This window comes from Festucalex cinctus, chromosome 12 (assembly GCF_051991245.1).
Source record: "Festucalex cinctus isolate MCC-2025b chromosome 12, RoL_Fcin_1.0, whole genome shotgun sequence".
Classification (NCBI taxonomy): Eukaryota; Metazoa; Chordata; class Actinopteri; order Syngnathiformes; family Syngnathidae; genus Festucalex; species Festucalex cinctus.
In genome coordinates, this window is record NC_135422.1 from 7,992,248 (window position 1) to 8,007,305 (window position 15,058).

At 39.2% G+C, this 15,058-nt stretch overlaps 2 protein-coding genes across 4 annotated transcripts in view; both read right to left on the reverse strand.

Moving 5' to 3' along the window:
* The window catches only part of mboat2a (membrane bound O-acyltransferase domain containing 2a), a 45,627-nt gene extending 38,993 nt beyond the window's left edge, over positions 1–6,634 (reverse strand). Inside the window, exon 1 of the mRNA XM_077538913.1 lies at positions 6,331–6,634. Within this exon, the coding sequence (XP_077395039.1) occupies positions 6,331–6,414 (84 nt within the window). The 5' untranslated portion in view covers positions 6,415–6,634. The remainder of the gene's footprint in view (positions 1–6,330) is intronic.
* A 2,482-nt stretch (positions 6,635–9,116) lies between these two features.
* Positions 9,117–15,058, reverse strand: part of asap2a (ArfGAP with SH3 domain, ankyrin repeat and PH domain 2a) — a 42,482-nt gene continuing 36,540 nt past the window's right edge. For 2 of the 3 annotated variants that reach the window (XM_077538517.1, XM_077538518.1), the window contains 6 exons: positions 14,349–14,501; positions 13,286–13,391; positions 12,869–12,927; positions 12,587–12,666; positions 12,377–12,496; positions 9,117–10,373 (listed from right to left, as the gene is read on the reverse strand). In XM_077538517.1, the coding sequence (XP_077394643.1) occupies positions 10,299–10,373; positions 12,377–12,496; positions 12,587–12,666; positions 12,869–12,927; positions 13,286–13,391; positions 14,349–14,501 (593 nt within the window). In that variant the 3' untranslated portion in view covers positions 9,117–10,298. Of the gene's footprint in view, positions 10,374–11,867; positions 11,917–12,376; positions 12,497–12,586; positions 12,667–12,868; positions 12,928–13,285; positions 13,392–14,348; positions 14,502–15,058 lie in introns of all 3 variants that reach the window. The other variant, XM_077538519.1, reaches the window with a different exon arrangement.

The window sequence follows — 15,058 nt, forward strand, 5'->3', positions numbered from 1 at the left end:
GGATGGATGGATGGATGGATGGATGGATGGATGGATGGATGGATGGATGGATGGATGGATGGATGGATGGATGGATGGATGGATGGATGGATGGATGGATGGAGAGTGCCTAATCACTTTGCTGTCATAATTCGATGGCTTTTTAATGGGAGTATTTTACAATTAAAATAAACCACTAGCTGTAATAAACGATTTTTTTACATAACTTGTATCACAATATTAAAATCTAAACTGAAAAAAAAAAAACAATTAGTGACAGTATCATTTTTTTTTAAATGTACACAATAAAATCAGTTTAAAAACGGAGCAAAGTAACTCATGCAATAGAAAATTGGCTCCTCCCGCTTAGCTAATTTTTCATCATCATCATCATGCTCATAATTATCATTATATGGTTAACACTTACACTGGCAGCCATCAAGATTCAATCACATAACACCACAATCCTCCGAGGAACTGATGGTAACTCTTTGGTTTGGTAAGGCCTGTTGTCAGGCACCATGATGACGTTCCATACTCCTCCAGGGTGAAACAATATTTGTGTTGATTGAGCAATAATAATAATGATAATAATAATAATAATAATAATAATAATGGCGGCATAATCTAGCAGCACTCCATTAGCAAGAGCTGAGGGGAAAGAAATCAATTGCCAGTCTATGACTCCCCAGAGGGCAGCCAATTAAATTCAAAGGCGAGCTGAGAGAAACTTTGACTGGACTCGAGGGCTCGGAAATAAAATCAGTAGTCCCAAGTCTGCTACTTTCGGGACAGGAGTAGTAACATAAAAAAAACAGATATGAATCCGACATCTGCCACTTGTTATTTTCATTCCAATTAAATTGGAGAATCAGTGCAGAAACATGAAATCCATTCATAAATTTTGGTGAGAGCTGAGGTCACCAGGGCACATCTAGTGTACGAAACCAACCATTCACTCTTAAGCCCTTTTCACGCTGCACCTAACAGGGCGTAACGCGCCGTCAATGGACCCATTCATTGCACGTGTGGTGAAGGACGGCGCCACAGAATGGAATGTTATTGGGAGGCGCGACCTGGCAGAAAAACGTCTCCCGTGATGTATTGTACTTTTTCTATTCGACAACAGCATCTTTCTTTTGCAACAATGTGATATGTACAGCAGAGATCTCGAGTTGTAGTCTACTTTTCATCTAAACCAGCGAGGAAAATCTCTGTTTACATCCTGGTATGCTGCTACGTCAGTACTTCCAAATATGAGCATGCAAACGTCTGTCCCATTAGAAAATAGGAGAAATATTAACAACAGTGCCAACAAGATCAGTCCTACCTGAGTTAAACCGGACTGACCGAGTTTTGAGCCATCCGAGATATGTGTTTTACAGTCCGTGGCTGGTCCAGATAAGAAATACGATCATTTGAATTTTAACACCCCCGTTGCCAACGTAGAGTTTAGTCTGCCTAAATTCTAACTTCATCAAAGCTCATGTGCGAAAACCACTTTAGGGATGCATGATTGATTAATTAGCAAGCTATCTTTGGCTAGCATACAGCATGTGGAACATAATCCTTCGTTTGGAGTCGGTGTCGCAGATGCGACGGGGAATGGCAATAAATATAACGACACTTCCATTGATAATGAACGCACTTGACTACTTTTCACTGATTAAACTCTCTTTACCAACTGTATCACAGCATAAACCAAAAATAGAACAGAAAAGGAAATAGTCGTGCATTGTTCTCCAAATGGCCATCGTGGAAAAGGCAGCAGCAACAAAAGAGGGCTTATTGTAATGCGACAAAAGACGACTACTGTGACGAAGTGCAACATGTCACATCAACGGATGACTGATTGGCACAGTTGGTTAGCGAGCAATGAGTGCACGGAGAAATACGGGCTCCATCCTAAAGACAGATACACATTAGGACGAGCGGAATTTAAGGGTTGGGCTTGCGTGAAACGCTTTGCTCATGCTAACACAAATAAAAGTGATTACAACGGAACTTTGAGGGCTACAAATGGGTTGTGTGTTTGACAAGGTGATGAATCCAGTCCTGGTGTTTTGTCCAAGGTCATATGAGCTCCAGTTTCCTTTTGACCCTGGACAGGATTAATAGTATAGAAGATGGATGGATGGCAGTGGATCGGTGTCTGACCCAAGACGTTTCTCATCAACATTACTGGCCCTGATTCGTTCCGAAAATTTCAAGTTAATTGTTTATGGTGACACTAATCTTTTGTGATTGGTAGGGGTGTTCCACGTCATACCTTCTACGATATTACCAGTGTATTTTTTTGGGGTGACAAGAATTTGAAATATTGCGAAATTGAGGTGATGACGTAATGCGTAACATTATACGTCTTCATGTCCATTTGGACGCACGCGCGTCATTCGTTGCTACATAAAGCTTCATCGTGTGGAGGCTGCCTGGTTACAAGAGGTCGCAGTCCAGTATTGCTTGGTCAAGATAAACAATCTGCGGTGTTTATTTTAACGTGACCAGTAATTAGTCATCTAGTTCACGTGAGTTTGTGACGCCAACCGACTGCTAAGCTAACGTACTCCCAATGAGACGGCGTGTGCGTTGCTGTCGCACAGTGGCGCAAACATGCACATTTGTTTTTCATACTGCCACTAGTAATGTCTACAAGCAATCACAGCATTTTCTTTCTCGCTCCTCTGATTAACCAATGAGAGACAATCACGGCAAAATAACGCTCGCAGGAGGGTTGCGGCAAAAATAACCACTGCCTAAACGATCGCAGGGGGAAAACAAAACAAAACAAAACAAAACACTTGCCTGCGATGTACAAAGCATGATGCCACAAACTGGCTGGCTGCTACCGTACTTTTTTGACAAATGCAAACTTGACTGCACAAATGTTGGCTTACACTGCCTCTCTTCCAGTAGAGCTTCGTGCTGCCCGGCATATTTTTTTTCTGCAATATAGTTAATTGACACTTCCTATGTTCCTGGTATATATACCACACAGTAAAAACTAGGGGTGTGAATTGCCTAGTACCTGACGATTCGATTCGTATCACGATTCACAGGTCACGATTCGATTCGATACCGATTAATCCCGATACGAATTTATAAGTCGATTGTTGCGATTTTTTTTCATTCAAATTTAGAAAATACTAATCAGTAAGCTTGTAGAGTACAAGATTTATATGAAAATGTATTATTTATTTATCTGAAATTTCAGTCTTATAGAGGTTGTAATCTGTTTCATGTTTGAACAGCATTAAAATAAAATATTAAGGCTTAATGTTCCCGTTCATATAACATTCTTCCATGCTCAAGGTGTGAATCCTTAAAAAATAAAAAAAAAATAAAAAAATAAAAACGATTCTGCCGATTATTGAATCGATTCGAGAATCGCGCGATGTAGTATCGCGATATATCGCCGAATCGATTTTTTTTAACACCCCTAGTAAAAACCCAAAAGAAACTCATTGCCAAGCGTTGACGTCTGTAGCCATCAATGGCAGTGAATGAGTTAAATCTATCTTATCTAGGACATAGTACGGGCGCGAACAATGAATTGCTAAATGTGGTTCATGAAAAATGCATAAGATGCAACACTTGATTCCAGATTTTCATTTGAAAAGGCACAACGCGCTCTTATAATCTAAAAAGAAAAAGTTGACCGCTTAAACATACTAAAGTGAAAGCGAATGTGGTTTAGTGCACATAAAAGGCAGTAAGCCGCGGTGGAAGAAGCGGATGCGTAAGCGGTAAAATGTCAAGGATTCTTCTGGAATCAACGCTGTCGGGTCAATATCTTCAAGAGCAAGACCGGCGGAGTCGGTCAAGGTTTATGACGGGTGGATGAAGACCGGCCAATGTCCGACAACATTACAAGCCAACATGGAATGAGGTTCCGTCACACTGAGCATATCATTCATGAGCCAGCACTAAATTGAGGTTTTATTTAAAGTAAAAGGAATGACATCGTGCTCCTATAAAAAGCGAGAGGTGGCGGTGGAGGTACAGTGAGGAAGAGGAGCGCATTTCACACTGATTACAGCCCAGAACTTTACACAGAGATACAATTACAACAATCTGCGACCACGTGTAAACATAATGGCAGCCAGGCTGGAGAGATACAAGTGACAGCACTACTGGCACAGTCACACACGTGACTAGCAGGAGGCTAACAAGAAACAATAAGGATTTCATCTGTTCAAGATTCAGATGTTTCATGGCGCATAACAATGGCAATGCCCACTGCAAACATTCGGGGGTTTGAGTCAGTTTGCCACTTCTTTAAAATACAGTAAAGCGCCATTCATCGCGGAGGATATGGAGAGACCACATTCTAACATTTTTAAAACTATTTTACCATTCCCACATACTTTGAACACATCGTGAAAACATTAGAACACCACATTGATGCTAATTGTTAGCTTGAGTGCCATTGGTGTTTCCCATTGTATGCACTGGAGGCATAGCATACTGTTTGTTTTATGTTTAGTTTTCAGTAACCTTCAGCTGAGTGGCAATAAACAACGTTAAGACTCGTTTTAAACAACAGTGTTATCGGTTCAGTGAGTTGTATCACCTGCCATAGCGCTCGTAACTCAAGCTTGCGCTTACAACAAGTCAAAGCAAAGAATCAGCCATTCCACTGCTCTTTTTTTTTCGTAATTCGAGTCACATTAAAAACATGGTACATTGAACGCATTTGTCAAAACGAGACACCCTAACAACAATGGAGAAGAACAAGAATCCCCTGTTTACTTCTTAGTAAGTAGACAACTTATAATTTGAGATGAGACTGAAGGCACCAAGAAGACAAACCACTGCAGCAAAGTGGAGACTGCGGAGTGTAATATATACCACAGCATCCTGAGCTAAGGCACAAGAACAAAGTAAGTTAGCAACTTAGCATGTGACTTGTCCTTCCTGGCTGTGTGCCCTCAAATGTTACAATCATGTGGTGATGACAAATCTGTTCATCTAATGAGAAACTAGCAGTGGTTTACATCACCTCGGTGACTGTATTCTCTTGTACTGCATTTGAGACCTCTGACTAAGACACGGGCTGCCTCTTGATGCCAAAGTAAAAAGTTCAACAGGATGGAATTGACATCACACAACAATAGCAACATCCATGGACTGCACTGTAACAACTCGGTTCCACTTTTCACGGTTTTATGAGTTTTCCAAAGCATGAGTGTAGGGTACATCTGTGTCAGTTTTAAATGTTGTCATGTCCGGGCATGTCTTTGTTTACATCACCACTATAGTTTTATCAAAGGAACCCCAGTTAACCTGATAAACACTGTGGTTAGAAACAGTAGGCACTTTTAGTCATTCACAATTAAATCAAACTGTAACAACTTCCTACTTATCAACAAATGATGCCATGCTTGAAGTGACAATAAACGTTATTTTGTTTGCTAAAAAAAAAAATAATATTCCATGTACGTATTTTACAGACTATCAAGCTGTTACACAATTTCTTTGCTTTTAAAATCATGTTATACTATACAGTGTTCTGGGTTCTTGATTATTAAGTGATGTTCACCTTATGGCAATATTATGGCTATATGTGATGTATTTTGGCAAGTTTGAGTTCCAGGGTGGAATTCAATTTGAGCAAAAAAAAGCCTTAAGGAAACCCTGGTTAGATTCATTTTTGTTTAAAAAAAAAAAAATAGACAAAAAGTGAAACTTATATTGTTGGTGTTGTTTAAAAGTTTGAGGTGGTGCTTCCAAATTGCAACAGTGGCTTTGACAAACACGTTCTATCCATGCTAACACAACATATTTGGCTTTGGATATGAAAAGGTCGTTAGTATTCATCTGTATGAAGCATGAATTTAGAAAAAAACAATAATATTAACATTACAAAGATTGAAATGCTTACAATCCAATCCAAACTCTTTTTGGATTTACTCTCATAGCCGTCATGAAAGCAATACTGTAAGTAAATATGTCCCACTTACAGGCAATTAAAACCGAACACATTTGGCCTCAAGTGAATATGTCAACAAAATATAACTAGTTAATCCAGATTATAGTGTGTCAGTGTGAACACATAAGAGAACCGTGATTGAGGGTGGGCGGTGGGGGGGTCCACAAACGGGCTGTGTGGAAGAGACAAAAGGCATTACTGTAGTTGCAAGCAAGCTAACGTCAATGATGGGATGTTAAAGCTCAAAATGTTGACCAGTGCTACTCGCATAAATCTGACGTTTTAATCTGTTTTTTGCAAACGTTTGGCAGTGATGCGCGATGCGCATCATTCTGCTAGCCTTGTGTGCACACGTAGCTAGCGTCATGTGCGGTCTGGGCTGTATTTTTCCCACCCAAAACCCGAACCATTCCGAGTCGTACCTGGTCGAGAGGGAGGTTGATAATGTCGCTGATGGGCTGCAGCAGAGTGGATCCGGTGCACGATGCCGTGCTGTGGGTAGCCATGCTTGGATGGTGGACGTGTAAATCCTTCCTCTCCTTGTTTCCCTGACTCCCCCTCCGGTTCGTTTCGCTTCCCTCGGCTGCCGCGATGATAATTAAACCGCCACAGCCACTGCTGCTGCCGCCGCCACCGCCGCCGCCGCCGGTGCTGCTGCTGCCGCTGCGTCTGGCTGGGAGGTTGTCATCCAGGGCTCACATCCAGACAAAGAGGAAAAGGGGTAACGCGAGAGGAACACCTCCCTCGACGTTTCTTTCGCCTCAGCAACGCGACATCACCAGAAATGTCTTTTGAACACGTCTATTTAATCAATTTAACCATTCATCATTTCATTTTTATTGCCTTGTTTGTGTAATTCACCAAACAGGATGCAAACAGCAGACGAGTGAAGATTAAACAGCTCTTAAGCGCGTTTAACAGGCATCCCTGTCAAGTACGTCCTTGGCAACCTCACGTTTTAACACATTATAAACTATAAACTAATTTATAAGACTTGGGAACACTAACTTACTTCTAAACATGTGTTAACACAGCATTTATCGCGTAATAGCAACATATTAGATAATAAATACGACCACAATAGAGGAGTGGGTGAATTATCTTGGTAGCAGCGTATCTTCGGCGGCAGTAAAATCGGGAGCGAGTAGGCGGGAACGCTTCCAGTGGTTTGGAGAAAGTGAAATCAGAACAACCAATCATGTTAAAGAAAAGAAGGAAGTGAACTTGATTTACAGGTCTATGGGCAAATAGAGATCAGCCTTCAAAAAAATGGCAGAACCCGCCCACATTTCTCGCTCTCTTTGACAAGTGTGACGTCAAAATGGGATGGGATCCCACTTCTGGAGCAGCTGCACCGCTCCTAAATTTCGCTATGTGAATTTCGTTTACTCTATTAGATTAAAATAAACGACGGAAGTGATTGCTTCTATAAAATCAATTGTGCGCATAAGTAGAAAATATATAATAATATGTAACGAAACAAACAAAACAAAAGTGGCATATGATAATATTCATGCAAAGTTGGACACTAAAGAAGATGAGAAACATCTTTAGAGATAGAGATGGAAACGATGTGCCAGTGATTAACGATATAAATGATGGCAATAAATTAATGTGTTACCACCTGGTGCCAATAATGTGCTGAGAGAGGGACAGAATACTTTGATGGGTTGAAGAATGCAGAGGCACTAAAACGATTACATAAATGGAAAGGTCCTGACATATTTGTGAAATGTTAATGCATCTAGGAGACGTACCAGTAGTTTTTTTTTTTTTTTTTTTTTTTTTTATAGAATTCTACTGGGTGAGAAATGAGTATGAGTTGTCCGACAACGCCCCCTTATGGTAAGTGTAACTACTATACCAAAGGTTTGAAAATAAATGTTTACCGATTTTGAATACACGCAACATATTTTATTTGGGCTAAATTTTTTAAATCACTTTTTTTTTTTTTTTTTTTTACTGTAACCATTTTCCCTCCTAAAAAAAAAAAAAAAAAAAGTACACAATTTTGCATGGATCTGTTTGCTGTCTTTTGTAATTAGTCATTGCTGTCGATAGAGGGCAGCATGGCCAAAAGAATGGGCGATATAAAGTTGTCAGCCATGCAATCCCGTTATAAAATAAAATAAATAATATATATGTTTTTTTATTGTATAATGGGTAATTCAAACGACGAGTTAACCAAATCAACAAAAACTAAAATTATGACAACTCTACATGTTTATTGAATTTGCTGTTGCTTCTGATTTTCCAAAAACGTTCAAAAATGACTTATTCGCTATGGCTAACATAACACAGCATTCATATTTACTGTGTTGCTTATTCATTACATCTAATAAATAACCCAGCTACTGAAGCTATATTTTCTTTCACTTCCACAAACATTTGTTAACAAGTTAAACTATGTGAATGGTTTGTATTGTGGCAAGGCTCCTCATAGTTGTATAAGGAGCAGACTGCTCTCATAGTGGTACAGTTTGATTTATGAGGGTTTTTTTTGTTTGTTTTTTTCAAAATCTGATAAATGTCGTTTGGCTACTGTAACAATCTGCCTAGTTTGTATGCTAGTCATAGGAAAAGACAATACAATACGCGCGAGCCTACTGTAAATAAAAGGAGGCATTTGCGTTGCGAAAATATCAGAAATGCCCGGATGTTCGGAATTGCGCAAACAAGATTTTTTTTGTATGTTCCTATATTACTACTGAGGACCTTCACAAGTCTATCTTACTGACAGTGGTGTATCTTAAGTATCAACTAACATATATTGTAGCCTTATTTAGTCTTGATAATGAGCTAATGGCTAAGAAAGTTAATATAACAGCTTATCCACACACACAAAAATACAAATACTCTAGCTAACTAGCTAGAAGAGCTCTAAAACTGAAGCTTCCTTTGGATAAAATTGAGAAATTCTCTGAGAAAAAATGACTTTTTACCGAATAAAGCAGTGTGTCAGTCACATGGCTCCTTGGTTCTTTATTGCCTCTCACCTGCGCATTGGAACAAAAGATGGAAGGAAGCTGTCAGGGCATAATAAAGTGCGGGACACTTGATATACTTGCACTCACTGGAGTCAAGCCCAAAGTGGATTCATCATTAATGGAACAGAACAGGCACCTTGGCTTTAAAAGCCTTTACAATCAATGACCATTTGCACATATTGAGCCACTTTAATCACACTTCCCAGAAGCAACAGCATGGACACGGTTGATATCGTTTTATTCCAGTTTCAATTCCCATTTACATACAAAGACAATAATGAACAACTGATGTTATCTTTACACTCATGTTAAAGTCCAGCTGTAAGTGTTCCCCACAGTCTCTCTACATTTAAATAACACACTCACACCTATGTACACAAAATGTATAGATACATCCAGTTTCCAGTGAGTTAATAATAATAATAATAACCACCATGAATATTAGCTGCAAGTCTCTTTATGCCAAGGCTCTCATGGCATCAGCTTCAAATGCCTTCGACATAGGAACATTCACTTTTGTGTACACACAGTTGCTTTGCAACACAACTTGAAACTAATTACATTGAATGTTTGTGTTAATCTGAAAAATTATTTCTGTTAAAACAGATGAAGGAGGATGTTAGTTGCTACACAGCCGCTTGTTTCATAGGTGAAAAGAAAAAGAAAAAAACACATACTGTACATTCTATTCGAGTCAATGGAGCTCATCCGAGCATTTTCCTTGTGTGGAAATGTCAACACACAGAAATGGCGACACGATAAAGTCAGAATGTCAACAGGTCATCACACAAGCATGTACAAGTACATTCAAAACGTATTCATTTTGGCCAAATTTGGGCTTGAATGATCATCCTTAATGTGTAAATGTTATAATATTCAACATTTTACATTGTCAGTTGGCATGACACTAAGACATCTTAGTTGCTTAATAAGGCAGATGACAGGTGGAACACACATATACACTACTGTATGTAAAACCTCATTATTTGACATGAATATGAGTGTTGCTCACTTTTCATTATAAGGCAGAGCGAGCGTAACATGATTGGTGGTTTTTTTGTTTTGTTTATTTCCCCCCTCCAAAATGCGACCAGTGGGAAGCCTCCTGCTTATCATTTGGCATGTTTGGAAAGTGGCATCAAGCCAAACTCCGTCTTCAATATATTTTCATTTTCTCATGCACAGTGACTGCTCATTAGGAGGAGGAGGAAATGAGTGGTGCACAACCTTCATCACGTGTGACGGCGCGGCAAAGGGAAAGTGCATTTATTTTGTGACGTCATTCATGACAATCATTTCATGGTCACAAACAGCAAGCAGTTGACAAACACATTGAACGTCATCACGGTCACCAGGAAGGGACGACGGGACGACTTTGAATTCCTGCCGTTGCTTGTGACATTTCAGTCCATGATGAAGTGTACAAAGGTGACCGGGAAGGCTCCTCGTCTCGTCGGGTCTCCTTCGATGTGGCCCAGCTGGAAAAAGAGGCGTCAAGGGAACATGAGCACAAAACATTTCTGCAAATAAGATTTTAAATCTAGACACAATTTCAACTAAGCGCAGAACATCGTGGAACTAAAATGGTACATTTTTATTGATCACCAAGTGTTCTATGATAGCATTAGGTGGACCCTGAATTCGATTCTTGTCATTAGAGTGGTGCCTTGACTCTTAAATGATCATAAATGATCATTTGCAACAACAACCAATATTACTATTAGGGTTGCGCAATTAATCGAAATTCAATTACAATTTAAATTTATTAATGCCACATTTAACAAAATCATCATAATTATATATATATATAGATATATATATATATATATATATATATATATATATATAAAGATCAATACATATATATATATATATATAAAGATCAATACTAATCTTTGAGTTATTTAAATTTAGACATTTGTACCTTTTTTTAAATAACATACATTTTGTTTCATCCAAACGAATTTTATTTGTCTTAATATTTTTTATTTGTTTTTTTTTTGTTTTGTTTTTTACGTTTAAACATTTTCTTCTGTACCCAACTCCGACTTCAACTTTTTGCCAACATACATAAATAAATACATTTATTTTATTATAAATACATATTATCCTAAAGTATGTTTGGTCCAAAAGGAACTTAGATAATTAGTGTTGCTATTTTTTTAATTGGTCTTAACATTTTTAAATGTGTAAACATTTTCTTGTTTCGCACCAAAAAAATAAATAATTGTTTAAATAATTGTGATTTCAATTATTGCCAAAAATAATCGTGATTGTTTTTTTTCCCACATAACTGAGCAGCCCTAATTACTATTAATCACTATTATTACCAAGTTAGTTTTGACCTTTATTTTTCTTTATGTTGGGCTACAACAGATTAGCAGCATATCTCCATTCATAACATCAGTGGCTAAATTTGAGTTCCAAATGCCGTCCTGGAATGAATTCAACCCATGATTTGAAATGAACAAGCTGTGTAATCAATGTTCCATTTTTGAGGTTTCACTGGACATGAAAACGGTGACAAATACCTTTTCTGGCAACATTACCAAAAGTATTGAGACCTTTATTTACACCACAATTAACACCCCCCCCCCCCCCCCATCAGACACGGAAGGATTTAGCTTCTAAAGCACACACACAATGCTACGTACTATGAAAGGATTTGCTAGAAGGTTTTTTTTGGGTGAATATGGTTGGTACCAATTATTATGTACCATATTTTTCAGACTATAAGTCACTTTTTTTTTTTTTTTTTTTAAGTTTAGTTGTTACAGCAATTTATACTCTGGTGCGACTTGTATTTATGTTTTTGATGCCAGTTTTTGTAAATTAAATTACCCCCCAAAATATATATACTTATACTCCAGAGCGACTTTAGTCCAAAAAATACAGTATTTTTCATATTTATAACTGACATCACAGGTTGCAAGACTTGACTAAGATGTGGACAAAGATTCTGCGCTCATTACCTTGACAGCGAAGACAACATTGAAAAGCTCCATTTAGTCATTTCTATACCTGAAAATGACAAAAGCTACAACATGTTTGTGCACTGGCGAAGAAAACATAGCGGCGCTAACAATGCTAAATGCTCGGAAAGGAAGTTGGAGACCTTACAGGGGGAGCAGCGAGGCTGCAGCTGGTTCACTTTCACACAAGGGGCTCCACAGAGGAAGCGGGAGTGGGGGTAAAGGGAGGTGGGGGGAATTGTGAGAGACACGATGAGCTCATGGCTTTTTGCTAACGCTACCATGGTTACTGTGGAAATGAGACCAGGGACGGTCTTGAGTGTACGTTTATATGATGAACACTGTATTTACACAAATAGCAACCTCAACTCTGTGTGTTCAGACTATGTTGCTAACCAAACCAGCAGCACCCAACAAGGAACAATCTCTCGGAGTTATGCCACAAATGGGATATACATCTTTGCACGTATGCTGCTAGTATTGAAAGACACAAACATTGGGATACTGACCCACCACTCTTGGTCCTCCTCCCCATCCACCACGATGACCTCGCCCTCCGAGAAGGTCAGTTCGTCTGGGTTGTCCGCCATACAGTTGTAGATGGCCTTCACTCGCTTCGGCCTGTGCTTCTGAGAACGGGTGATGCAGTATAGCGTGAGACGTTGATGCGAACTCGTGAACAAGAAAACGCTGGGTGGGCTAAAGTGGGATGAACTCACAGTGTAAGCCTTCCTGGAGTGGTGGGCTGGCGGCGGAGCGTGACCTATGGAGTTGTGGGGGCATCCTGGCACTTCCTTAGCTGGACCAGGGAGAGGAAATGATATCACAAACACAACAATGTTTGCACGAAATTTCAAGTCATCGGATAGACGAACGACTGACATGAAGCTTTTTTTTTTTTTTTTTTTTTTTTTTTTTTTATCGGACTGCATAGTTATCAAGTCTTCCTGCGTACGTAAGGCCTATTTTTTATTTATGTAGTATTTTATCAGTTTACTCACTTGGTCGCTCGATAGACGCTGTCCGATTTAGTGGTGTTCGGTTGAAACTTTTATCATTGCTGGAAAACAAGTGATAGAATGCAGAACAGGAAGTTGAAAAGCTATAAAGGTCATCTTGTTATACTTTACAACGGACACACGTCATTAGATAAACATGCAATACAAGAGCTGACAATCCTGACTACGAATGTAGTAACGAATCACATAACATTAATAGCAATCACGCTAATCGACCTACCAAACTACAAAGTTTTATAACAATGTTATTTTTACACAATCCTAACTATGACAACATCCTACTGTAACCATTTTTTTTAAATTAACCTGCACCACATCATCAAGAGTTGATTCTAACAGCTAATGTTGTGGCTGGTGAATGTACATTTGCGACAATAAGATCTGTTCATATGCCCTCACCTTGCCGATGACTTTTGTTGACTGCTTCGAGATCCAGCAGGTCCTTGACCTGACTTGGAGTGTAAACTCAATGTGTCAATCTTTCCGGCCGGAGAAGGACCCAAACCTGTGGCACACCCAAATTCTGGTCAAATTTTTAAATAAAAATATGTATTTGTTTATTTTAATTCATTTGCTTCAAAAAATGTATAAAAACGTTCCATTTAAAATATTGTCATGATTATTTTTTTTATTTTATACTTGAGCATACAGAAGGCTTTGATGCAGCCGCTGACCTGAAGAGGACGCTTAAAGTAATTGTAGTTATTACAAAATAAAATAAAATAAATAAATAAATTAAATAAAAAAGGTCAGCCGGTGGCAGCAGAGTATAAGATATCAACCAGGGCCATGTTGCAAAAAAGCTCTTTTCCCCACTTTAAAAAAATAAAAATAATTGTGAACAATGATGAAACTTTGCTTTTTTCTAATGCTAATTCCTGCAAAACAAAACAGATGGAAATATATATTTGTTTTTCTTTCTTTTGGTAAGTTCCATGATTTTATAGCAATAGAACACAATATTCTGTGGGTTTTGCAAAATCAGTCAAAATCCAGTAAAACAGCTGGGAGGGTAGGGGGGTTGTTTCAGTGAAAATGGCTGGGAGTGAATGAGTTAATCAATCAATCAATCAATCAATCAATCAATCAATCAATCAATCCATTTTCTGGAGCCAATCTCAGCTGGCTTTGGGCAGTAGGCGGGATACACCCTGAACTGGTTGCCAGCCAATTGCAGGGCACACAGACACGAACAACCACTCACACTCACAATCACACCTAGGGACAATTCGGAGCGCCCAATTAATCTGCCACGCATGTCTTTGGAATGTGGGAGGAGACCGGAGTACCCGGAGAAGACCCACGCAGGCTCGGGGAGAACATGCAAACACCACCCAGGGTGGCCGGAGCCTGGACTCGAACACGAGTCCTCAGTACTGGGGGGCGGACGTGCTAACAAGTCATTCACCGTGCCGCCCTGAATAAATTAATATATATATTAAAATATCTAATAATATTCAACCTGCTGTAGAGGTGACCCGAATAGGCGGAGCAGGAGGGTGCATGTTGGGCGGATCCGAAGATGATCGTTGTCGGCCAACCAGGTCTAAGGAAGCGGGTTTCCATCCGCTGGACGGGGAAGACTGACTCGTCCCGCCGAGGCCTGCTAATTGGACTGTGAGCAAAAAAGAAGGGAAAAGAAGAGAAAATCTGATTATACGTGAGTGAAATTGAGAGCGACATTAATCGGGGGAGAGGGAAAGTGAGGAATGGTGCGGGTGGGAGACGAGGTGCTCTGCTCCTTGGCGGAGCTCCAGACGACCACTAACATTATTAAAGAGGGCCTGTGATGGCCGTGTCACAGTGTGGTTGGCCACTGAAGCTATGCTGCGCTTTTTACTAGCACGTACACAATAACGGACTTTTCTTGAAGAAATTACTTGCCGCAGAAGGCATATAGCGCCAAACGCAGACATGACGTCATTTGTTTTTAACTTCCGCACAGACAACAAGATTTACAGTCAACTCCTTTTTGTCGTGAAGGATATGTTTCAAATCTGCAATATAGCGTACATTCATCTATAGTTTTATCTCTCTCACACATTTAAAACACATTTAAACGATTGATGTCAGGCAATTAAAATTTGTAATTGCATGACTTCAATGGTTAACTTACTATTAATCTAAAATTTTATATCTGTTCTAAATGTACAACAAAATGTGCAAAACAAG